This window comes from Amblyomma americanum, chromosome 9, assembly GCF_052857255.1.
Source record: "Amblyomma americanum isolate KBUSLIRL-KWMA chromosome 9, ASM5285725v1, whole genome shotgun sequence".
In the NCBI taxonomy this organism is placed as follows: Eukaryota; Metazoa; Arthropoda; class Arachnida; order Ixodida; family Ixodidae; genus Amblyomma; species Amblyomma americanum.
The window spans coordinates 32,532,031-32,557,728 of NC_135505.1; the positions used below are offsets into that span (position 1 = coordinate 32,532,031).

Consider the following 25,698-nt stretch of genomic DNA (forward strand, 5'->3'; position numbering starts at 1 on the left):
GCTCCGCCGGAAGTCAGGATCTTAGCTTACTCATCAATGATAAGCCTGAAGATGGAACATTCTTCTATAGTTTGGAACCCATAAAAGCTTAATTTTAACACACCTGTAATGATCCAGTTCAAGGCGGTTCTTTTCAGTTTTTAAATATCGTTCACTGAGCTCTCCAACTCGCCTCATGAAGAAACATGATCCAATACTGTAAATACGGTTAAAGATCTACATTTAAACTTGTATAAATTTTGATTGTTCATGCACCCCTGCCCTTTTTTGAAGCTGCCTAATACCGGTTTGACAAGGCATTGTGATGAACCAGAAAGGTTTACATTTTTTGAACGGTCGCTTTTAATGATTCATTTCTCCTACGTGCAATAGAAGTGTGGAACCGAGTGCCATGTCACAACAAGTATCACTGACTCGAATGCGTTAATTCAATCTTGATAGCCGGCGATGATGGGGCTGCATTTATTGATATTCCTGTGTCCTTGAAGTTAAGAAAATTTTTCCTGCTAACACTTTTTCTTTTCCTATCATTGCGGCTAGTATTGGTGAATTCGGTTTGATTAGTCTGCAATTTAGAATTGATTATTTTTACCCCGACATTTCTGACGATTTTTTATGTTGTGTATACAACATAAAAAGTATGTTGTAATTTGCTCTAGAAGACCAATTCCTCGTTCTCTTCGTAAGTACCGGATCTTCGAAACTCGAACATGTGCTGAACTTCATAGAAGCTGTCTCAAAAGCAACAAGCACTAAGTATGCAGCTTCTAGTCGCAGACTCAAAAGAAACACTGAAACCTGATGGCAGCTGCTTCCGTGGAAGCTGTGGTCGCTAATTACGGCTAAACAAGAGCAAAGATGCAGCACTCCTTTTGCAGATGAATGGAAGGTAAAAGCGTCCCCTTTGAAAGGGGGTGATGGCAGTTGCCAGCATGCTCAGCATTTTTTTCCCTTAATTTTTGTGCATACACCTTTCTAAAATTCTAACCTTATGTCACCTCTCTGCTTTACAGCCAGCAATCTTCCAATTGCTCTTTGCAAATTTCCACCGCAGATTTATTTTCATGACCATTGTTATCTGTAAACCATCCGGATAGACACAATCACATTTGAATATGAAGTGCTCAGTTGTTTCTAGAGATTTACCACCACGCAGCACATGTGTCATCTTCGTTAAATTTCTTTTTGTAGGTGCGCGTTTCAAGACACCCTGACCTAGCTTCAAGGAGTAGGGTACTGCCTCTTCAGTTATCAGAAAAGGCTTCCTTCCTAATCTGTAATTTTCAGTATCGATATAGTTCTACACTATACTTCTCTTCCATTAAATCTATCCAAGTTTTGCCTTCCGCGTTTTTAACTTGTCGTTTAATGCTCTTTCTCCGTCCTCGTTTCTGGCATACTTACTGGTTATCTTCCCAGTTCCTTTCCGCCATTGTGAGTCAACGGTCTTTCTGTATAGTTATTTATATACAATAGCTGCCCACGTGTTATCGTCGCTTTTCTCAGGCGTTCTTCGTATAGTATTGTACTGTGAGCTACCCGTGCTTTGAACGATGCCCAGCCCATATTCCCCCTGTACAGTAGCGATCAATTTGAAGGTGATCGCGCGAGCATCGGAAGGCTCGCCTTTCAAGCTTTAAAGCGACCGACTTCATAACTGCGAAGATAAAGATTGCGCTGCCTTCTTTCCCTCGTAGGCTCTTCCGGGCTACAACCGTAACCGCTGCGACTAACTCGCCATGTTTTTTCTGCGTTTGTTTTCCTTTCCTGGCAATCATGTGTGCCCGTCGTTGCTGCATGTCTCGGCTAACAATGACGCCTGTGTACAAAATATCATAAGGTGATCTGAATGAATTTGAAGATTATCTCGCGAATGGTGATGAAAGGCATCTTTTTGTGGCACATTTTTACTACACAAACTCCGAATTATGATATCTTTCCTTGCCCTTTGGCTGCTCACTGAAGAACTGCTATCATATTACCAACAATATTGTCTGGGCTTTGCTTTATCTTTTTTGTATATCCTTTTTTTAATTGTTAATGGTATAACCCCGGGCTCTATTTTTCGGTTCTCACAGGTTTTGATAACACTGTCACTCTCTTCAACGCCCATATGCGCCGGACTGGTTATTCATAGAAAAAAATGAAAAAATAACATCGGCGCATTGTCCAGACCTCAATATAATTTAAAACATTTAGGGAAATATGAAAGTTAATCTGGCTCGCGTGCATCCGGACACAGGGGTCCACAAACGTGCCAAGCAGTAGAAGCTAACTGGAATGTAATTCGTAGAGACACGACTATTGTAGAGTCGCTCTACACATCGGTGCCCAGAAGAGCTACAAAGGCAAGGAGGAGAACCTGTCAAGTATTGGAGGCAGGTCGATACGTTTCTGCAGCGGGCAGTATCGACAGACCTTAGATTGCATGTTGCAGAGAAGTGTAGCGTGCAGAGAATAATAATAATTGGTTTTGGGGGAGAGAAAATGGCGCAGTATCTGTCTCATATAACGTTGAACACCTAAACCGCGCCGTAAGGGAAGAGATAAAGGAGGACGTGAAGAGTATTCATTTTTGCAGTGTTAAAATATTTACCGATTTTATGCCTTAGCTCTTTTTGACTTTTTAAGAGCAACTTTTGCGACAGCAGGAGAAGATTAGAAACGAACGGCAGTGTTAAACTCCGTAACAGTTGACAGTGGTATATTATTGTAACTAAAGTAAAAGGGACGTGCAGTAAATGTCACCCTCGTTTTCGAGGACACCTCAACCGGGCCATGGGCGAAAAAGTATAGAAGGGAGTGAAGAAAATGATACAAAAATTGCGTAGTGAAGGGCACCGATACAGCTACGAGGGCACTTGAGTACTTTCGTGCTGTTAATGACGATCAGTAATTGATTTTTAATCGGTTGACTTAAGCAATCTCATTTATGAGTAGTAAGTTGTCGTCACCCTTCACCCCCCCACCCCCCTTCCCCGCACTATTCAGGTATACCCCGCTAAGAAAAGTGACAAAGACGAGACCACGCCTTCACTTTCTTGATTTTCTTCCATTCACTATTTTGCTACCGAAAGTTCAGGTGTGCATAGGGGCCCGCCTATGCAGCAGGATAGAGAAAGCACCTTTTCCATCCTATGATCGACTACCTTTAACTGTTTTCGGAGCCGCTTTTTTCTGGACGCTGCCGCCGTAGCCGCAATTTTCTGCTGATCACCCATATATTCCTTTGCTTTAATAATTTCGAAAACCTGAGGAGCTTTAACATGCATCGACCGCGCACAGCTAATAGTTACGGCAGTTTGCTGTGGAAAGGAGGAATTAAGAAAAATGAGAACTCCGACACCAACGTTACTGCGAAAAGAGCCCGCTCTTTGTAGAAGAGCCTGAGGGCAAAGGAAGCTAGCATATGTTCATCACCGAAAGGTGAAAAAAATGCTGCGCAAGGCTGGTATTTCTAGCACGAGTTGACGCACGATTACCTTTCAACTGGTTGCGTCCACTCTCAGAGTATACAGAAGAATACGACACGTGCCGTCTCACCACTGCCCGTTGACACTTAAAAAAACAATTTAAGTCTGCGACTTGCTACAAGGGGGGCGACAGCTGCTCAAGGAACAGCGAAAAGAGAGAGCGAAGCTACATTGATGTTTCCCTCGCCAGGGAAAGTGATGACGTAACGCTGCGCTGCTATTTGTTTCGGCCGCCGCTCAAGTGATCACCTTCATATTGATTGCCACTGTACTGCCTCGTTTGTGGTTTTCTCGTGGGCACCTAGTGGTAATCTTCCAACAGCTCTCTTATTTACTTTTAATCCCAACTGAACTTTCGCCCTTAAGCACAGAACCGCATTCTCGAAAGTAAGCCCGGCACCATTATTTCTTTCCAAATACCTCCCAGTATTTCCTATTTGTTGTACCCCCATAATTTCCTATATTTCATTATCCCGGCATCTCTGCGGCCTTTCGCTATAAGAGACTGTTCGGGCTTTTTTGCTGATGTCGCGAGAGTGTGCGCTCTACTTGGCGGCCGTCGGCATTCATCGCTCGTGGTGCCACTAGGGAGGCCCCGGTCGGCTCACTAGCCAGTATATTCTAGGCATTATAGCATTATAACGTAAACTGTAACCCAGTGGTTGCCATTGTAACCGAGCTGGTTACATGATGAAATGAACTGATAACAGGCGGCAGAGGGACGTCCGAGCACCACAACTATGAACCTAACTATGCAAACCCGGTATTTATATCCCTTTCTAGAAGACCCCAAAATCCGGCCACATGTTCTCAATATTCGTATATATTTCATGGGTTAGGCGTTTTCCGCAGAATGCTTCTGATGGGGCCATACGATTGGGCTTTTTGTGCAGCATCAACTTACTAGTTAAGTTAGAGCCTAGCTCGCGGAAGGGATTTTAACCGGCGAACTATCTGCCCGCAGTTATACATCTGTACGAATTTTCATACGAGTAGTGCGGCTCAGCCGTTTGTCGCAGAGTGTTCAGGGTGGTAGCATACAATTTCGCGTTTCATTCAACCTAAACGTACTAGTTCAGTTAGATTCTAGCTCGCGTCAGGGATTCGAAGCAGCGACCTCTGTTAGGTCTGTTAACTATCCATATGCGATCGGTGCCTCAGCGTCGGCTCAGTTTTTCATCTTCAATGCCAATTTGCCTAAATTAGGTCAGCGGTTTACTTTATTCATGTTGCCAACGCAATGCCAACAAGTATTTCTCTAGTGCTGTGTTTGTGCCTCACCGTTGTAAATGCAGCGCCTATAATTCTGCCCCTACTGCCACATATTTCAAAGCCCGCGTAATAGTTTTATTGTGGAATTAGGTGGTGAAGAAGACGATGTGCGATGCACAACGCGAGTCTGTGTTGCAGTTAAAACGACGCGCGATTGGCAGCGGCGAGATAAAAAATATTGCGATATGAACACGGCTGTAAGCCCGCTTGCAATGCCGGCCACCATTAAACCCCATCAGACATGTGGTTTGAGGGGCGGTTAGATTCAATCTAACCTTCACATTGCCCCAACAGTTCTACAGTTTTGCAGCAACTGTGAGGAACAGGCATTGCTTCATATTGACCTTGTGTAGGCCTTTGATCGTGCCCGGCACAATTTCCTGTTCTCACTTTGAAGCAATACGCCTTTGCTACACTAATTGCTCCACTTGCTTGATAGCTACCTGTGTTTGGCGTGCCATTAAATGCGCACACGCATAGCGAGAACTATTGGAAAAGTCGCGTTATCCCACATGGTGTGTCAATATTCAGCAAGGCTACCGCCTGTAATATATTTCTAACAAGAAATATATATTGCTTTGCAGGTTATTCACTGTGCCAAGACCTCTGTTCATCGTTTTCACAAAGCTTTTTCAGCATTTATTTGGGGCTCTTTCCTGAGACCCACGCGACGTGATTACCTTTTACTACCTGTCAGTGCAAGTGAGCTACGCTTAGCCTACCTTTAGGTACGGCAGGTTGTTGCCCGCTTTGTTTTTTCCTGACACTTCCCGCTCAATACTTCGAGTGTTTTGGTAACACATTTAGTTAATGCTCTGCCCACATTGATTGAGTCCCATAACTTTGCGGACCGTCAAATCTTTGCAGCTGTTTATGCATAAGGTGTACCTTGCTGTGGGTCTTCTGTCAGTATGTTTTTCAAGAAAGTTCTTATTTGATTTTATGTAGTGAAAACGCTGCTACAAAGATGATTTCTATGATCGTTTCTCTGCCATCTACCGCTGGATGTGCTCTGGATTGCAAGGACATGATATCCTTACACGCGTGCAGAAAAATGTTCCTTTAAAATTGCACGAAGACTTTCTCCTGCTGGTTACAAACGGAAACAGTGCCTGTGAAGACTTAGCTTCAGAAAAATGGTATTTCAGTGTCACCTGTAAACTGCCGCCTTCGTGATATTCCTGAAAGATATGAACAATGCCTTATCAATTCCAAAGATGCAATTCTGTTCAGGGAGGTCTTGCAACAACGTTGAAAAAAGTGGATTTATTTGAGTTCCCATATCTTTAATGCCTCACCGCAGCAGAATATGTTAAGTAACTTCTTGATATGTTTCTTTTTCTGATTGTACTGCACAGCTTACAGAAAACTGGAATGAAAGATTGGCACTGTGAATTGCTTGTTTCAATGAAATCTCATTTCCGCCAAACGATATTCAACTTGAACAAAGCGACTTTGAACAAGAGTGGAATTTCTTTTGGTAAAGTGCTCAGCCTTATTACCCGTCTAGTGGTCTGTTTCACTGTCTGTTTGAAATGTCTTACATGGTGTTTCCTGAATCCTATGTAAAAAGATCATGTTAATATAACAAATTTTCTTTGTATTAAATACATGGTTTAAAAAAAAGTGACGGTAGCCTAGTGCTTCGTGCAGTGGCCAGTGAAGCTCATCTGTTCGCGCTGCCGCGATTTGAAATCCCAGTCGCGGTAATTTTTATTTTATCAATTTATTTATTTGTGGTCTATCGAAGGCCACCCTCAAGGTCAATTACCACACAAATCGGTAAGCCGGTTCGACCTCAGGAATTATTGCTCCAGGACTAAAAACTAACAATTTACCACAATAAAGGTAGTCTCTGTCGAATCAAGAAAAACATTAATGCAAGCGACATTTTGTCAGCATTGATACGCTACAGTCCTCCTCTAGGGTTGTAAGAACCTTCATTTTGTGATTTTTTAGCGGCCACAAAATAGCAGCTGGTGGCAGGTCTACAACCAGCCGCCGTCGTACGAATGCACTCGTGTCGGCGTCACGTATTCTTTGTTACGAATTTTTGTCACTCAAATACGCTTGGTTTTCAGCAAACATTACGTGTTTGCTCCCACGTTATGGTAGCGCATTATTCTCGCCTGGTTTAGTATTGCTCTTTGTTAGTCCTTTTAAAAAATTTTCATTTACTCCAAGATTAGATCGGTTTGGGCATTCACGCAGCAAGCTTAAAGGTCTCAGATTTCTTTCTTCTTGTAAAAAGTACTTGCTGACCGAATAGCATACTTTGCTGAACTGTGAATTACCAGCTCCTGACAGGAGCCTGCAAAGATACATGCTCTGGTTGCTTCGTACAAAAGTCGACTAAGCACGTGGAGTGCCTTTAAAGAAACTATCCAATGCATTCTTGTGCGAGACGCGTTTATTCGTTTTGTTCGTGACTCTTCATCCGCAGAACTGCTACAGAATGCAGCACAGTTCAAGGTATCCGCTGCCACGGGTTGTCTTCCTTTGTTGCAAGTCTGTAGCTGCTTGAAAACGGCTCTTTAGCGAGAGCCGCTAATACGTTGGCTGGTTTATTGGTAAGCATTCCGTCGACGTCCGCACTGAGAAAGAAAAATGAACAGCAGAGTTTATTTCTGTCTGGTTCTGACACGCGCCAAGGATGTATTTCGGATATCTTTTGCTCGCTCTATCACTTTTCGAGCAAGAATTATCTCAAAAGCATTCGCGCTATATAAAAGAACATTAACGTAAATTATTGAAATTATGTGGGAATGATACTGTTTCGTGCAAGCCCTTAGTTGCCGCAGTTTGGAATATCGAAGTACATATAATACTTATTGAATTACTAGAATTTACGATGATCTAGAAGTGGGAAAGCGTATTAAGCTTGTGGAAAGATGAAGCTCTTAAGCGAGAACGTTTTACGGACGTACCATGTTGTATTTAACTCTGCATGGAGCAGTAACTATTTCGCAAGTCGATCCCTGGATGTGTGGAGATCCCTTCGAGGAATCAAAGTTGCAAAAAAGACTGAGTCCTAAGCTTATGTGGTAGGTCACGAAACTCAGAGCATCGGAAAATTTTGCTGAACTCCTCACTACGGCCTGTTTTTGAACGGATGTAATTTTTGTATGCTTATAAGCTGAAGATTTATTTGTGGAGGCGAACATCTGTTGGAGGCGCTGCATCTAAAAGAGCGAAGTCTTGGAACTTGGCCTCTTTCTCGGGTGTACAATGATATGTTGGAGATGCACGTTGTACCAGTGAGAATGAAAATATGATTTTAGGGCTATTCTATCTGCAGCTTCCGAAACTGAACAACCGTTAGACAAAAAAGCAGTGAAAAAGGGTCGAACATAGAGAAAACAATATCGAAATATTCTTTCTGCATGATATTTGCTAATTATTCTCTTGAGACGCTTGGATAAGTTTAGAAATGAAGCCAAGAAATAGAACTTAGTGCGTTACCGCATACTTTCGTGGGCATATAATGTGATTGGGTGTCTGGTTATATGTATGTATAAACACTACCTTTGTCAAAAATACACAACCCTGCGCGCAGGGCCGCGAAGCGGCTGCGGCGTCCAGTGGTGGTCTGGTCGTCTCGCAAGCACTCGTGATGCGAGTGTGAGGGAAGGCTGCCTTGTATACTCGGGAGGCCGAAGGACACGGCGTCGCGCTGGATGCGCCATAGTTAGTGCGGCGTTCGCATTATTAAGGTCAACGCCTCTCGTGCCCCATTATTAGAAAAGCCGGCGCGTGTGTTAGTGTGTGCACACGAGGATTGCGCAGACGATCCCAACAATGGCAAGAGTCTGATAGCTCTACTGCTGAAGGCGTCGCGGCAATGCAGCATATCTTTATTATGAGACGGGGTCCACAGTTAAGGAGTGACGAGATGAGCACCTTTATTATAGCGCTGCCTGGTTCCGCAGCGGTCTCAGCTGTGGCATCGGTGCAAAACCAGCTGCGCTTAGCAGCGACCAGGGAAGCCAGGGAGCAGCTCAGTTCCTCGCACGAGACGCCCATGGGCGGCGGCGAATCCGAGAGCTCTCCTTGCTCACTGATTGACTCAGCGGTTTGCATTTCACAGTCCGTAGACTGAAAAATGGAGCAGTGCGCGACTGGCCTGCGACTATCGCTTTCCGACCAATGCGACCGTTTGCGTTTGTCGTTTTTAGATCGAAATGGCTGCACAACCACTGAAACTCGCTACTGTGAATGGGTCTGCACTAGGGCGCAGCCAGTGCTACACTGCTTCCCTAATAGTTTCACATTTAGTTACGCAGCCTGTTTATTGTCCCGCTATTTTCAATGAATTATAAAATTTGCGACGGAGCTCACATATTTTGTTGCTTCATTTACTCCTGATGAATTTTTTTCACGGATTTCGTGGCTCAGAGGTTATGGCGCTTGGCTGCTGACCCGAAAGATGCCTGCTCGACCCCGACTATGGTGACTGAATTTTGATGGAGGCGAAATTCTAGAGGCCTGTGTACTATGCCATGTCAGCGCAGGCTAAGGAACCCCAGGTGGTCGAATTTCCGGAGGCCTTCACTGCATCGTCCCTCATAGCCCGAGTCGCTTTGGGACGTTAAACCCCCTAAGCTGATGATGATGATGATTATTGATTTTTATGACGCAAGGGCATCTATGGCCAAAGAGCGCCATGACACAAGGTATTTTCAACTTCTCAAGGTGGGGTCAAAGACCCATTTCCCAAGCATTTCACCCTGAATAAGCCGAGCACGAGAGAAGGGAAAAAATAAACCTTTTCGCTGTTTTAAACTAACACAATGTTGACAATATTGGGCAGCAGCCTTTTACCAAGGATATTAAGTAATTCTCAGAAAAGTACTACAGAGACTACTCATTGCGAAAAGGCGTCCGCTTCTAGTTACTGGACAAGAAGTACAATAGAAAAATGAAGTCTTGAACAGCAGCCGTTGTATGACTGACATTTCCCAGTTTATATGCTCAAATATATTGAATAAAATGCGAATATTTTTTTTCCCTGAAACATTTTATATTTAGTCATTGGCTGTTAAATCTGATTAATATGTAATGGTGAGCTTTGGTTCAACACCTTGGGGTGCCGGTCAGTAACACTGATAATTGCACTGCGTCTTTCGCACTGACTTGTCTCACGCAGCTCTTATGGCGGTGTGCCTGGCCACCTGTGTTACAATTCTGCAACCGACCTCCCGGCCTTCAGATGCTCATGCGAATCGTCAGTACTGTTGTGCCCGGACAACCAGCCCGGATTCCACATTTACAAGAAGCACAATTTCTCCTGCGAATGCCCTTGGACAAGCCCGGTGCTGCGCCGCAAGGACACAGCGCCCTAACGCTCTCTTGACAAGCTAAGAGCAGCGGCGCCCTATGGAGAAGCATCGGCGAGCAACATGTTCAAATGTGCAGGGAATTGCTAGACAGCCAGGCGCCGGTTCCCCTTTCCCCCTGGGGGTCACCGCGCATGGCAAACTTGAAGCGGGTGGCCAGCGCGGTCACTGGTTGGACCTCTCGGACGGCTGTCAAGTGCTGGCTTTTTATTGGTCCGTTTGTGTGACGAGTGTTTCTCGGGCTATATAAGCCCCAACGCTGCCGCCTGGAGAGGACTCCGAACTCCTTTCTACCGAGCCCATTGTAGAGAGACTGACCGTGAGCCGTATGCCGCTCACGAGTGGAGTGCGATGTGTGACGCATTAGAGCCTCGCCGGACGTCGCCGTGAGAGAACAGTCGCGTTTTCTGTTAGTTCTCGGCCCCCGTGCCTATCTCGTCCTGTATAATGCTCTGTATATAAGGAATAAAATCCCTTTTGTTATTCTCACCGACGCCTGACTCGGAGACTTCGCTGCCGACTAGAGAGCTGGTGACGCTCTGTCACAAAACGGGTGGCGAGCGTTACGGGACCACCTCAAAGTCACAACATTGGCGGCAGCGGTGGGATCGCCAAAGTCACAACAGTACTGAGTCCATACAAGCTGAAGTGCTGGAAGTAACTCAACGGCAAAGTTTCATCGAAAAGTTGTACTTATGGCTCTTGAAGATTTATCATGTAATAAGGAACTGAAATGCACGCTGGTTTGACGTCGTAGATTGCCAGGTATGTTTGTAAATCGCATCATACACAACAAAATATGAGGCACCAGTGCCCGTGAAGCATTAGAAACCACATGATGTAAGGGAAAACGTACCCCAGGAGTTGGCTTAAAACAATTTAAGAGATTTATATTCATTGGATCAAAATAATACCAAATGAAAGTAAACATACGAATGGTCAACATTAATATCAATTATTCACTTTCGTACTGCACTGCAATTGTTTAGAGGCAACTAGAAAAGACAAAAGCACACAGACCGACAGAACGTGGACTATTAACAGATTTTTACATCATGCGAACCCATTTAGCCGAGCTGTCCAAACTATGCCCGCTAAAATATGGCGAAACGGAAAAACACGACAAACCAAGGTAACAATAATGGCGTCATGTGCCTAATCCCATCTCCTGCTGTCTGGGCATGAGCGGTGTGTCCAGTTCACTCTTTTTAGTACGCTACTCGATTCGTCAACGTGATTGCCTGGGAACGTATGCACGTGCGTTAATTTTCGAACTACAAGCCGAAGGCTATTTCACACAGCTATCTTTGCATGTTGTCCATGAAGGTATCGAAGGACGATGGTGGCCTTATGAACATTTGTTGCACCTACCCCGAGAGCAATGTGCAGCAAGGTATTCTGTTGTGGCTGACTAGGCGCATGACTTGTGATGCTCTCGGAGGCTTAGATCAAGTCAAAATCCTCTTTAGCCGACTTATGCACAGACAGGAGTGGAAAGGGTCAAACATTTTGTGCCGTATTTTTGTGGTGCGGTGCGGTGTTTATTTTTTTTTGCCCGACAACACTTTGTATGACTGAAGAATTCCGGGAGCATCACAAATCATGCGGCTTGTTAGCCGCATTATGAACACTTCTGGCGCATTGCTCTAGGTGCAAGAATTGCTAACTGTTGTTCAATAATGCGACAGCCGTCTTTCATATACAGGTTAAAGGGACAGTGAGGAGAAATAAACTGTGGTATGTATGGAGAGGTAATCGTGCTCTCACCACAAAGCGACACCTCTAGCTGAATACGGAGCTCTTGAAGAATAGAACAGAATAAAGAAGAGTTCGTTCCGTGAACGCAGATGGGGCTCGATAAAAGGTAGAAATTATAGGGGTGTGCGAATATTGAAATTTTCGAATACTAATCGAATACACATATGAAGAAAAAATGGACTCGAATATCTTATCGAATATCTGGTCAGCACAAAAATAAATTCAGAAAAGATAAACAAGCAAACATTGTTGCTCATATTTTTTTCAAAATAGTTTATGGCCTTTGCAACTGAAATAAACAAAACAAGACTGCCTGAGCACTGTACAAAAAAAAAAACATGACGTGCGCAGAAATGTATACTTCTTAATTGAGCAGCATAACAGTATCCAACCTGTAATGTGGTCAGGCAAACTGAAATCCATAACATGACAAGACTGGAAACAAAAATAACATGATGGCTACTAAAATCTCACTAATTCGGAGTTCTAAGAACCGACAGAAATGCCCGGGTAATTCGAAAGTCGATTTATACAATGCCCCGGAAAAAAAAAACAACCGAAAATGCGGTAGTCTTATGAGGCGGGTCTATAGTGCAAACACCTATAATCCCGTGACAAGCACCGAGTTTCGGCGTGCTGGAAGACATCGCGAACGTAAGCGAGGTGGGTACGCACATTGACGTCGGAAGGGCGAGACTGCTTCTAAAAAGGAAAAAAAAATGACCAGTGACGCGTCAGTCAGCGTCTGAAAGTGGCACGGTGCCGAGATTGGACTACTGGCGAATGCACGGGCTGACAGTTGCCATTGCCGCGGGCGAGTGGTTTAGCTCAGAAACCAAAACTACGCGGCCAGGTTAATTTTTTTACCTAGTGACAGGGGCCCTCGGAACGTTGTCACGCCTGCCGTTGCGCCCTCTTAGGAGGTGCATATGTTACAGTGCACCATGCAATAGGCGGGATTCTTACAGGATCGCTTGCCCTGTTGCGACACCTCGACTCGCCCCTTCGGGAGCCTCAAGCGAAATTCTGCAAGTAGGCTGTTCCGCATAGCATAGTTGACCAAAACAAGATGGTTGTGGCCACGCTCTGAGAGTTAAGGTGACAGAACGAATGCCATGGGTGTGGGCTTTAATTAGATAACATATTACGGAAGGATAAAAAGTATACGCGCTTTCGCGTTGCAATTGCTAGAAGCGGGTCGTCCCTCACGTTCGCAGCATGTGTGCTATGTGGGAAAGCCCACTTGCGGAATTGCGTACAAGGTCAATTCTAGCGGCATCGGAATGCGATCGGTCCACGCTATAAACGATGGAGAAGAAAGAGAACAGGGCCTTTATATTGTTTTTCTGGAACTTTAAACTCTATGTTCAGATAATTTGCCCAGATATTGCGCTTTTGCCACAAATTTACGAAAGTCTGTGCGATATAAGATCCCTGCCGAGTATTCGGGAATTTTCGAATATTCGGAAATTCACGAATATCATTTCTCGAATACGAATATTAACCGAATATGAAACATATTCGATTCGTATTCGAAATTTCGAATATTCGCACACCCTAGTAGAAATTTATCAACTTCACGAGTTTGGAGCCCCGTTATACAAAACAGACAGTCGATATTTTTCAGTTGGACGCACACTCATGTTTTAAAAAGCCAAAAAAAAAACAAATGCAGGCGCCAACATCCTTGGCCGATTTTGTAAACACAAGCGCTAAAGCCGATCTCTCTCAGGGATTTAAGACGACCGTCTACGGAAACACACACTATATGTTCTTAGTGTAAGAACGTACGAATCGGTCAGTGAGAAAGCTTTCAAATTTAACTTTCTCGCAATAAACTCGTAATTTTTTTTTGCCGGCGGACAAATCTCAGCACTGCAATAAAGGGCAAGACAACCAATTTTTACCTAAAAACATAGTGGCAACAAGTGTCCTCAAGGTCTCTTTGAGCTGAAAATAGAACTGTTTAAAGGTGCTTGCATGTTGCCCGTAAATGAAGGCAAGAGAATAAGTTACCCGTCACTGACGTCGATGAAGAGAGAGGTGGAGTTTTAAGGAAAGGACCAAGTTGAACTCTCCGTGCATTCCCCAAAGATGAGAAGCATATTCAATCATCATTACCCCAACAATTTTTTTAATTTTTTTTTGTGTTGTTTCACTTGCTTTATGCGCATTCTTCTGACAGCTCATACAAAATCAATTCCCGTGCAATAAATGTCACCTGATAGCTTGCGTCCTTTCTGAATGCCTTGCTTTCCCTCCCTAGTTGCTTCGTAACCGGAATGGTGAGGTAACGAAGTGAATTCCAACAAAACTTCATTGAGCGAGTTATAGAAAAGCGCGACATGTCACTACATGAACGCCATCAGAGCGCTGCACTACAAACAGCTTCTATAGAGAAGCGGTTAGCCGCGTGGGCTAACCTTAGATAAGTGACATTTGACTTCATAACGATCAAACCACAATCCTCTTAGAACTCAAATAAAATTTTCTACGTCACTCGGCCGGATTTTGCCTCCTGTAAGCTCGATGAGAAGGCTTTGTGTAATGTGCAGCTCGGAGAGCAATTAGTAATGTACTTTGCATATTTTCAGTTATCTGTGGCGGCACTAATGAAGAAATGGCCGCAAAAAGCTTGCCGATGGGCCTTACAGTCGCATGCGGTGTGGCCTTGATATTGAGGAGTAAGCTGAAATCTGTGATGTTCGAGAAATGAAACATACGCCACCGCCATGGCGTATGCCACGAGGGTAGAAAATACCGTATACCTGAGGAATCGGCTGATGGTGTCAGAATCATCAACGGTCCACACATAAGCTTTGTCAACGTAGTTCTGGGTTGTTGTGTCCGCAGTACGCCGTTCAATCACAGAGTTCGTACGTTGTGTAGGGTAGATCTTGATCAAGCAGTTGGTTATACCGTCACCCTGCCATCGATGCCCGTCGATGCCCAATTCTTTGTACATATCCGCAATGCTGTCAAGACTGTTGTAGCCACTGACATCAAAACCTGGAAGTGAATCGGATTTTGGTTATGTGTGCTTAAAAGCCCACTGTAAGCAATGGCTGGAGGGCAAACTTACCTCAATAACCGCAAATAACTGCGATGGTATGTGCATCGCTTCTAAGGGTGTCATTTGTCATCATCGGTGTCAGGCTGTTCAGGACGGTTACTTTGCTAGCAGCAATTTTTTTCCCAAAAACAACGAACAAGAGCTAAAAGCAAGACGTAGTTTCACGCTAAGCCGTTCCCCTGCGTGCTTTTTATAAAGAGCGTGTAAGGCCGTCAGTGGCTCCTTCGCTTGCGCGCTGATACGTGATCGCAGCGCTGTACTTGAAATGTGAAGTATTGAAATGCGCCAGGTGTATCGCGTACAATTCCAGAGCTTGTTCGGGTAATAGCAGTTAACGTCGATTGAGAGAAAAGGGCAATATTTGGCCCTTAAGATCGCCGCCTTCTTTCCACCGGCATTGCTGTAGCTTGCTTCGGTTTCGCAACAAAAAATAACAGCCCCGGTAATTTACTCAGCAGTGGGAAGCCACGTACAAAAGTGTACATGTTCCAGGTTCGCAGAAAAAGAAAATAATCTCTGAGTTGTCTCACCAGCTGATTCAGCTGATATGCTTCTAATAGATATAGCACCCATGTCTCGTAATGCTTTTGTGCTTTATTGAGCTTGGTTTCTCCGACAGCGCAGAATAAATCATTTTCCGCTTATCCTCATCCCGTAGGGGGGATTCCACGATATATGAATGTGTCCAAATATTTGAAATTTCTTATTTTTCTTGAATAATTTATATGTATTGTGCACATATCATTCAGCAGGCCAATATTGAATTCTTTTCGTGAAAACACTGATATTTATGGAGAAAAACAATTGAAAACGACGTAATGTCAGAGGTGGCGTTTTCACGCAGAACTTAATTTCGCGAATTTTCAATGACGTAAGAATCAAAATATGAAAGCCGTGAATGATATATTTTACGCGCTGAAATTAAAGTGTGAAGAAGTCGCTTCCTAGGAAACATTTTTGAACATGACAAAAGTCTCAAATCAGGCTATTTTCAAGAATTTGTTTTTCCTACAAACTTGCACAATAGATAAGCATTGAGGTGCTATAAAATTGTACCCGCTTTCATCATTGTATAGTATTGAGAAATGCAAGAAGTATTGCCCTACATCTGGTAATTTTGAACATAGTAGTGCTTTTAAAAAATCAAACGAAAAAAACTCATCTCCAGTTTTTCTTAAAACTTCTGAAACAATATTCTTGAAACAAGCTTTAAAGAATACGAAAGATTATCTTCATTATTTTGTTTACAATAATGTCAGCCAAGCTCAAACTTGTACATTCTTGAGCATCGGCAGGAGCACTTAATTGAGGGGGGCGGAAGCAGCAAACTGACTCCACTCGCCTAAATTTTCCCCAAACCCCAAGACTGCGTCGTTTAGCATCAAGGTAGAGCATAATAATTGGTTTTGGGGGAAAGGAAATGGCGCAGTATCTGTCTCATATATCGTTGGACACCTGAACCGCGCCGTAAGGGAAGGGATAAAGGAGGGAGTGAAAGAAGAAAGGAAGAATGAGGTCCCGTAGTGGAGGGCTCCGGAATAATTTAGACCACCTGGGGATCTTTAACGTGCACTGACATCGCACAGCACACGGGCGCCTTAGCGTTTTTCCTCCATAAAAACGCAGCCGCCGCGGTTGGGTTCGAACCCGGGAACTCCAGATCAGTAGTCGAGCGCCCTAACCACTGAGCCACCGCGGCGGGGCCAGGTAGAGCATACCGAACTACGTTTTGTGGACAAACATCGATCTGTGATGCAAGCAAGATTCGGTGACCCCACTATCCCCGAGAGCAGGTAACGACTGGGAGTGTGGCCCATAGGAATTCACCCTCACTCGGGTATAGCGGCGCCACCGAACCCTGCTCATGTCGCAGGTCGGTGTTTGTCCACAAAAAGTAATTAGGCATGCTCTCTCTTGAAGGAAAAATTCTCAGTCTTGGGATGTGCGGGAAATTTAGAGCATTGGCGGGCGCGTTTTATGCTTCCATCCCCTCATTTGGGCGCTACTCCTTATACTCAAAAAGCTGCAAGTTAATGCAATAATGCAACATATTTTTTCGCATTCTTTTTAGCCTCCTTCTAGGGAAGTGTTTCTGTAGTGTTAAAAAAAATTGGAGATGGGATTTTGTTTCTTTGATATATGAGAAAAACTTCTATTATTCAAAAATTCGAAATTTAGGGTAATACTTCTTGCACTTTTCTGCATTGTATAAGAATTAAAGCCGGTACGCTCTTTTAACTTTTCGATGCTTATCGACTGCGCAAATGTGAAAGAGATGTGCTTTATAATAATAATACAAATAATTTTCTGCATTGTATAAGAATTAAAGTCGGTACGCTCTTTTAACTTTTCGATGCTTATCTACTGCGCAAATGTGAAAGAGATGTGCTTTATAATCGCGGAGAAAAAATTCCTGAAAAGAGCCTCGTTTGAGGCGTGTGGTTTTGGAAATTTTTTCAGCAAGCGACAACTTCCTCAAAATGGCGGAAATAAGCCTGACATATTCCCTCTCACCTGTACATTTAGTGCCGAGAATATACCCATCATGGTTTTCATATATAGATTCTTACGTCAAGGCAAATCTGCGAAATTGAACTGTGCTTGAAAACGCTGCCTCTGCCACTACATCGCTTCTAATTTTTTCTCCTAAAATATTAACACTTTCACAGATCAAAATTCACGGTTTGACTTACTGAATAATGTTTGCATAATATATAATCAATCGAGAAATTAAAAATATGAAACAGTTAGGCAGTTTGATCTCTCGTGGAATCACCCGCAAACTTTTCGTCCTAGATAGTACGTTATGCGGCTTTCCCAAAGATTTCTCTCCCACCGGTACCTTTCAGTAAAAATGAATTTATTTGCACTACAGGAGTTTTGCAAGGAGAGATACGCATATATACTGCGAAATTACGCGGGGGAATATCAGCGGGTTCTATAAAAATCATGTTCATGATGCTGCTTTCCTGAGTGATTCCCCGTAGGGTCAACACTTTTGCTTGTGTATTGCGCTTTCATGTTACAATGCAGTTTTCTGTTTGTGTTTGAAAAAATGATAATAGCAAGAACCCAACCACAGTGAATCAGCCAACCACGCCATAATGTTGAGGAAATCTGCCCTACCTGAAATATCTATAGACAGTAGGTGTCCTTTGCTTGTAAATGTACAGTTGCCCACAATGCCGCTGGGTTTCAAAATTGATCAGACAAAATTGTTACTTGCCAACATGATCCAAATAGTACGATGAGTTTCCAGCTTCGGATAGAGTCTTCAGTGCTCCCCGGAGGAGGTCCTTGTATTTGACGTCGATAACAGAAAGGATCACATTCAGCATGCACTCGTAGGGAACTGCGGATGAAAGCGTAATGACCAAACCAGGTATAAGTGCACCAATTCTTTCTTTTTATTCGAGAAGCATGGTACGGAGAAAGAAAGAAGTCGCAAAGAGCGTCACTCCCTGCCAACAAAAACGGCAAATTGAGGACCTGTGTGTAATTATTGCTTGTCATACATTAACGACAGTTCTCGTCCAATTTACCTCAGCCCTAAATGTAATCAACTTCAAATACCTGTAGGTACCACTATGGCATGACGTGTCTTTTAATGTGTGGTGCTGTCCGCAATCTTTTCTAGTGCGCATGATACGAATCCAGAAATTCCTATATATCGTGTTTATCATTTCGCAAGTTTATTGTACCCTTCACTCATGCGTGTATTTCAGCATCGAGCTAGGACACAATAAATTTGGTAAACCGCTGCATATATCTCACCAGGTATAACCTCTTCTCGCAGGCATGCTACAGCCTATTTCTAGTTAAAGCGGTAAAAATTTTGGAAAGCCTCTAGCGGTACAAAATTTCTGTATTCCTTAAAATTACCGCACAACCAACAATTATGTTAGATACTCCTAGCAGTTCCTGCACGGATGCTCAGTAACGAGGCCCAGTAGAGAAATTACTGTTTGCATTCCCCTAAATTGCAAAGTGCCTGTTTTTAACGGATATATTTAAATCAATGGGTATAATGATGTAATGACATATGTGAGAAAGAGAAAGAGCAGAAAAGCTTGGTGCGGGAAATAGCGGACTCGCACTTAGATCATTACTTGGAAGTAACATAGACTAAGGAAGTAAGGAAGACTAAGGAAGTAACATAGGTGAGCAAATTTACCGGCAGCGGCTATAACGAACGCTAGCTTTTTAAGAACGAGGTGGCACCGTGAAAATATATATTAAGGCCATGGCATTGCGTGCCACATACAATGATCAGTTGCGGTCACGCCACATAGATAGACCGAAGGAGGAGACGCTATAAACTACACTCTACGGTCGAAAACCTCACGCTTCCCTGAAGAGCACTGACCGCAGAGCATATGCCTGCACCGTTGCATCAGTTCAAAAAATAACATGACCTTAAAAAATACAATGAAAAACGCTGCTTTAAACTGAACAACCACCGGCCAAGCGCACGCGTAAAGGGTGCAAGGTTAGTCAGCTCATGCATGTGTGCAGGCTAATTCTGATGTTAAAGGGCAGGTGGAGTGGGTATCAGGTAGAGGTAGTGTCTGTAGCGAGACTACGGCCTTGGCTGCAAGATAAAGGGCTTGTAACTAGTGCCGTCGGTCGATGATGAGCCAGCGAGAATAGTTTGAGATGTTTCAATTTCGTTCCCTGGGTGTGCCTTACTGGCCAAGTCGGTCACGTTGCAAAAGTTGCTTCTCTAATGAGCTCTCCATATGCGCTGCTACCACCTGCAGTCAGCGCGCTCACTACGAGCAATGCAGTTGACACCAGTGCCACGGTAGGTTCTTGAGTTCAGTTAAGGTTGGTGTCGAAATCTGCTTACCATTGCTCTGCTATAGCGACGCATTTAAAAGTAATTGAAGCAAAGGGTTTGTGGCAAAGTTGTGCGACCTAGCCGAGCTCACGAGCACTCGATTGGAAGCAATGTTCTCGCATGTGCACTGTGCTTGTTTCTGCGGTGTATTGGTGAAGGAACGAAAAATGATGCCTCCGGAACGCCGTAGCATCATACGCCTCTCAATTTGTGGGAGCACCTCATCGATGAATGCTGCCCGAACCTGATGCCACCTGAGGAGACTTTTTGGTCAAGACGATCACGCCGCCGACACTGCACAGCCATTAACTGACAAAACCTTGTACTAAAACACGAGCACTTACCAATCGCCAGGAATCTTATGAAGACAATGAGAAGGAAGCCGACAAATCAGCAGCTGTCGTCCACAATTCAACGGCACCTGTTACAGCGCATCGCTTTAGGAGACTCAAGTCCAGCTTTCTCAGGCGATAATTTTGAAAATTAGTAAAATGTAAGACACTCTTACGGAAATATTGAAGGCAATGGTCTAAAATTCCAATATGTAGCAAATTATTTCTACTTCCGTCGGCTGATCGGCAGATATATTAATTTTTATACTGAAATCTTATTTTATGTGATCAAATTGCGTTCAAAAACGGTTTCTCGCTCAAAATTGCTTTTGTTGAGAAAACTTTGTATGCTTAGAAGCAAAGCATTCGGTGAAAGGCACATGTGACTAGACAGGAGAGAATAGCGCCTTGACAGTGTGAGCTTCGAAGAGGCAGATGCCCACAAATGTTTTTTTTAAGTACAAATGCTACTTTTCTCTCTCATTCTATTTTTGGCGGTAATCGAAGAAGTTCGCTTCAAATCCATCTTCAAATAACAGAAGGCAATCCGCGGGTCCATCTTGTTCGCCATAAGTAGGCTGGACTGTATACGTTTAAACGTGCATAGTTTGAACTTTACAGACTATCTATGCGTGCAAATTATGGAGTACACACACACACACACACACACACACACACACACACACACACACACACACACACACACACACACACACACACACACACACACACACACACACACGCACACACGCACACACGCACGCACGCACGCGCGCGCGCACACACACACACACACACACACACACACACACACACACATATATATATATATATATATATATATATATATATATATACAAATCATGATTAGGATCATACTGTGAAGAGAATGAGTGAATGAGTACTAACTGCGCGAACAAGACGGGACGTAATGCACACATAAGGATAGACAAAGCGCAGTTCCTTACGTCTTGTGTTGTTCGCGCAGTTAGTACTCATTCTCTTCGTTATGAACCAACTAGCCCGCCAGGACGTCCTTCTTCAGTATAGATCATACTGTTCTTACTGCACCCTGTTCCGCCCTATTTCGTTATTATTTGTATAACTCCTCCTTCTGTATAATTTCTCCTTCTAGTCTGTGTTCTGTATGCGTTCTGTTTACGCAATTTATGTTTATGTTGAGAATGTTTGCCTTTTTTATGCCTCTTGTTCGTTTCCTTTGTTTTAAGTATTTTATGGCACTTTTTATTTGTGCTGCCTTATTTATTGCGTGGATATTTGACTACTTGCTGCACGCTTTGTGATATATACTCTACTCAAACCACTCACTTTTTACTACTGGGTCTCGCAGATAGTTTCCGAAATTTGAAAGCTCCGAGATTATATTTAATGCTATGGGTATGGGTTTGCTTACAGAGGGTGTGGGGGGGGGGAGCGGAAAAATGCTTGAAAACAGGGGTTCGGCATGCGTCAGGCTAACCACAGCCAGAGTCCCCACGCTTCTACCTCGTTCTCTTCTATCCTGTGCGCAGGGCCGTGCCACGCAGCGTAATATTATGTATGAAACTTGTGTATGTTGAGAATGACAAATTTGATCTTTTGAATATCGCCCAATATAGCGTATTGTACTTAAGAAAGAGTTGTTCTCAGGCTAGTTGGCTCTACACTTGTAATGCTATCAAATGTTATGCGGCAAAAAAGACGAGTCGAAAACAGAACACAAGACAGGAGCAGGAGACCACCTGGCGGCGAGTCCAGATGCGATCCTTAATGACTCCTTACTTACTATCAAACTTTATCCCAGTGATTACTACCCGAAATGTATACTATGTGGCGAAACAGCCAATTGCGGTTGCACAATGTATAACTGTAAAGAGGAGCCACCACCTGAATCTCTAATACAAGCTCCTACTCTCGAGCAAAGGGAGGCCATGTTTTTCACCGCCGACCTGGGTGTTCAAACCCGGGCTATTGAATGGGCTACCAAGGTCATTGTCAGCTGTGGGTTGACATCCACCTAGAACGGATCATCTGCATTTTGCCTTCTGACGAAAAATGGCTGTGGTTTAGCTGTGGCTAAACCTGGAGTGACACGATAGCTACAGCTGGTCGAGTGGAACTCGCTTAGTCGAATAGCAAAGTCACTCTTTCGCCGCTGCGTTTCGCTGGACATTCCTTCTTCATATTCGTCCATGGACGTGTATTCACTCTCTTCCCCTGGCCCTCTCTCCACTCCTTCCTCACTCGGTTTCGCTTGCGCGCCGCGCCGCCGGCAGCTGCCATGGTGGCCACAGCGCCTCCAGGCTGAAGGCTCGAAATGCTAGCGTAGGAGCGCGGCGCGCACACCAGCTACGTGCTGTGATGTCACTGTGCGCATGCGCATAACTGACGAGGCGGACGGCGTCTGCTCCTCCGTTGGCGCACCGGCGAGGTGCGTGGCGCGCACACCAGCTGCGGGCTATGACGTCACTCCGCGCGTGCATACAGCCGGCGGAGAGGCTGTGCCACGGCTCAGCGCGTAGCCACGCTGACCTCGCGAAGTGGCTGGCGTAGTGTAGCTATCAGAACAAAAATGTTTTGCATTAGCGCACTTGATTTTCTTCCCTCGATCAGTGCGTATGCCACTCACCGCCTTCGACAAAGCGCAAAATACGTACGCTCCTGCGCATATGCGCATAAACATACGCACATAAGCACATACGCTCGAAAGCGCCGTGCATTTTCCTTCTATCTTTGAGCACGGCTGCGCAACTTCTTAAATGCAAGAAGTGTGGGCTTGTATATGTCACGGTACGCGAGGTGCAAATGTTGGAATTCTGCTAGCAGTAACGAGCTTGTTATGATCCTTTCCAGAAGACAGGTTTTTTTAGGCTGCTTCAACTGGAAATAAAGAAATATCATTGTCGCTATTGGCCTTTAATTTTGGCGAAATTGTCGTTTTCAAGTAGAAAAAAACTATCTAAAAATACATACTTGCTTCTCGTCGCTACTTAGCAGTTTATATCATAATTTAAAATCCACAACCATGCGGCAGTCGAATTTCAATGGAGGCGAAATTCTAGAGGCCCGTGTACTGTGTGATGTCAATGCACGTTAAAGAACCCATGTGGTCGAAATTTTCGGAGCCCTTCACTACGGCGTCTCTTATAGCCTGAGTCGCTTTGAGACGTTAAACCCCCATAAAAAAACAAACAACTACAATAATGCTGAAAAAGGTAGTAACAGAGGACACGGGGTCTCGCGTAATGTCAGTCTTAGGTTTCCCTCTTCTTTTCATGATTAACCAAAATTTGAATCCCAGCCATGGATGCTCAGCTACAGAGAATAAACCTTCAGAAACTTTCATAGCACTGTTTTTTTTTCTGTTTAAACCTCGCAATCCTTTTTGCCGTTTTCTACTCGCTTCATTTATCTCGAGGGTCAAAGGCAGCTGCGCGTTTGGCTGCTCACTACGCGTTGGGGAGCGCAGCTGCCAGCGCTGCTTCGCCCTTGGTGGGTGCTGCGTAGATGACCCCAACAAAAGCGCGGGCTGAGCTTCCGGTCTACTTCTAATATATAGGAACCAGCTGCTGTTCTGTGCCCTGCTAGCGCGTTCAGAACGCTGAGCAGAGTCACCGGCAATGAATTCAACACGATTTGCGTAGAATGACAAGCAGTGGTAAAAAAGATAAATTGGACGCAGTTCTCGGTTACTTCTCAGTGGCATGCTATTTTAAAAAAATGAGTACTCATTAAAATAACTGAATTATAGATCGAAATCGATGCAATCTCTGTCGCCACGTGAGTGCTCCGCGCCTTGATATTTTCAGCACTTCTGAACTGTAAATGCGGCCCACTACTATCAGGCACAAAAAATATATTCTGTTTCAGGTAACCGGTCGACCTAGTGCATTATGTCTGCAGGAATTATTGTATACTGCCACGAATCTTTGTTGTGTTTGTTCATTATTCAAAGCTGCCGCCACGCCACTTTATCACTTTTTGTGTGGGTGCAAGACGCGACAAAATTTATCTCATTCGACCCCACTCAGGCGGAACCGAGTTCACCTTGTTCCAGATTCTTCTATTAACTTTGCACGCTTTATCTCAAAACTTCGCTATCAGCTTTAAATTGAGCACGGCCGACAGCGGCGGGCATTCTGTTCGACGACCGCCGAACACGCTTGTCGCTTCGCCGCCGCCGAGTGATTCAGTCCATTGTGGGCGCAAGTCAGCCCCAAACACGGAGGAAGGAAACCATAGGAGAGGCCCTCGCTACCCAAGCCGCATGACAAAAAACGTGCAGGAAGTCACGTGGTTTTGCAAGGCCTACTGGGATTTGTTGGCCGATGGCGCAGCCAATAGCAGCGTTGGGCGCAGCGGCGTCGTCTGCTTCACGCATCACCCATGTCGGCAGACCGGTCGAGTAGAGTTGGAAATTCGCATTTTTATTCAATCGTTGTGGTCCGCGGGAGGCACAAAGTTCCAGAGGCCTGTAGTCGGTGCTGGTCTTCATTGCTGTGCGCTTAGTTCATTCAGGATGCCTTCTTGACGAAAGCGGTTGCTTTGGAAGCCCGCGACAGCTTTCTCTGAAAAGGCTTGGCTTGGCGCTATTCTCTTTCGACTTTGTGCGGTTGCGTCCCTCAACGCTGCTAGCCTTGTTCCAAGGAGAAATTGACAGTGCCGATGGCTCATAAAGCGATAGACGACGGTGACACGCTGGTTTATGGTTACAGCAGCGCGGGAAGAAAAAGTGCGAGTCGGCGCTTAATTGTTTTGTGTGTGAATACGTGTTCTGCGTGTTCCTTCATTTTTGTGTATTTTTCCCGCGCTGTTTTAACCACGAATAAATACAAACTCGTCCAGACCGTGTCCTTGTAAGCATACCCGTTGCGTCTACATTCCCCTATGCATGACGGTCACAACTGGTGGCGACCGATATGCGTGGGCCGCGGTGTGCTCACCGAAGCGTGCAGTGCCAAGGAAGCCGCGTCGCATGCGATGGTATCCGTCAGCAAAGTGATACGCGAAGCAGTCTGAAGCGTACCATATGTTTACTGTACGCTGTGCGAGCGATATGTGAACTGCGTGCAAGTTTTCTCCGATATGGACCCAGTGGATCGACCGACCCGCGCTGCTGTCTCGATCGAGTGCTGTTGTGCGAGCGTAAGGACACATAGCCGGATTTATGAGGCGCAGTGTTAGGTTTAAGACATTTGCGCTTAAGGGTGGTGAAGTGTAAGGCCATGCCTCTGTAAGATTGAGTGTACCTCGCAACATACCGTTTACCGAGATGCCGAGTCGACCCTCGCGACCACCTAGCCGAGTTGCACTTTCTTGCATTCAGCTGATTAAACGGATTAATGAAGTCCAAAATTTGTATTTTATTGGACAATCAAAATATGAGCTTTAAAAAGGTTTGATACAGCATAACACTTATTACAAAACATAGCTTGCTACCTGAAGCAAGCAAAATCTTTTAACAAAAGTGATAACACATGGAAGGAGAACACACATAAAAAGGATTCAACAAAAAAGACCAGAAGAAGAAATGCACAACTGAATTAGATCACTTTGCAACCATGAACGATTCGAACAGAGAGAGTAAAACATATATAGGAAGGCAGTAAATAGG

The 25,698-nt window shown here is 44.4% G+C and overlaps 1 protein-coding gene across 10 annotated transcripts in view; it reads right to left on the reverse strand.

Annotated features, from left to right (window-relative positions):
* Positions 1 to 7,148: 7,148 nt before the first annotated feature.
* Positions 7,149 to 25,698, reverse strand: part of LOC144104001 (dermonecrotic toxin SPH-like) — a 178,112-nt gene continuing 159,562 nt past the window's right edge. For 9 of the 10 annotated variants that reach the window (XM_077636778.1, XM_077636776.1, XM_077636777.1 and 6 more), the window contains 3 exons: positions 18,139 to 18,264; positions 14,608 to 14,848; positions 7,149 to 7,339 (listed from right to left, as the gene is read on the reverse strand). In XM_077636778.1, coding sequence (XP_077492904.1) covers positions 7,213 to 7,339; positions 14,608 to 14,848; positions 18,139 to 18,264 — 494 coding nt within the window. In that variant the 3' untranslated portion in view covers positions 7,149 to 7,212. The remainder of the gene's footprint in view (positions 7,340 to 14,607; positions 14,849 to 18,138; positions 18,265 to 25,698) is intronic. The other variant, XM_077636780.1, reaches the window with a different exon arrangement.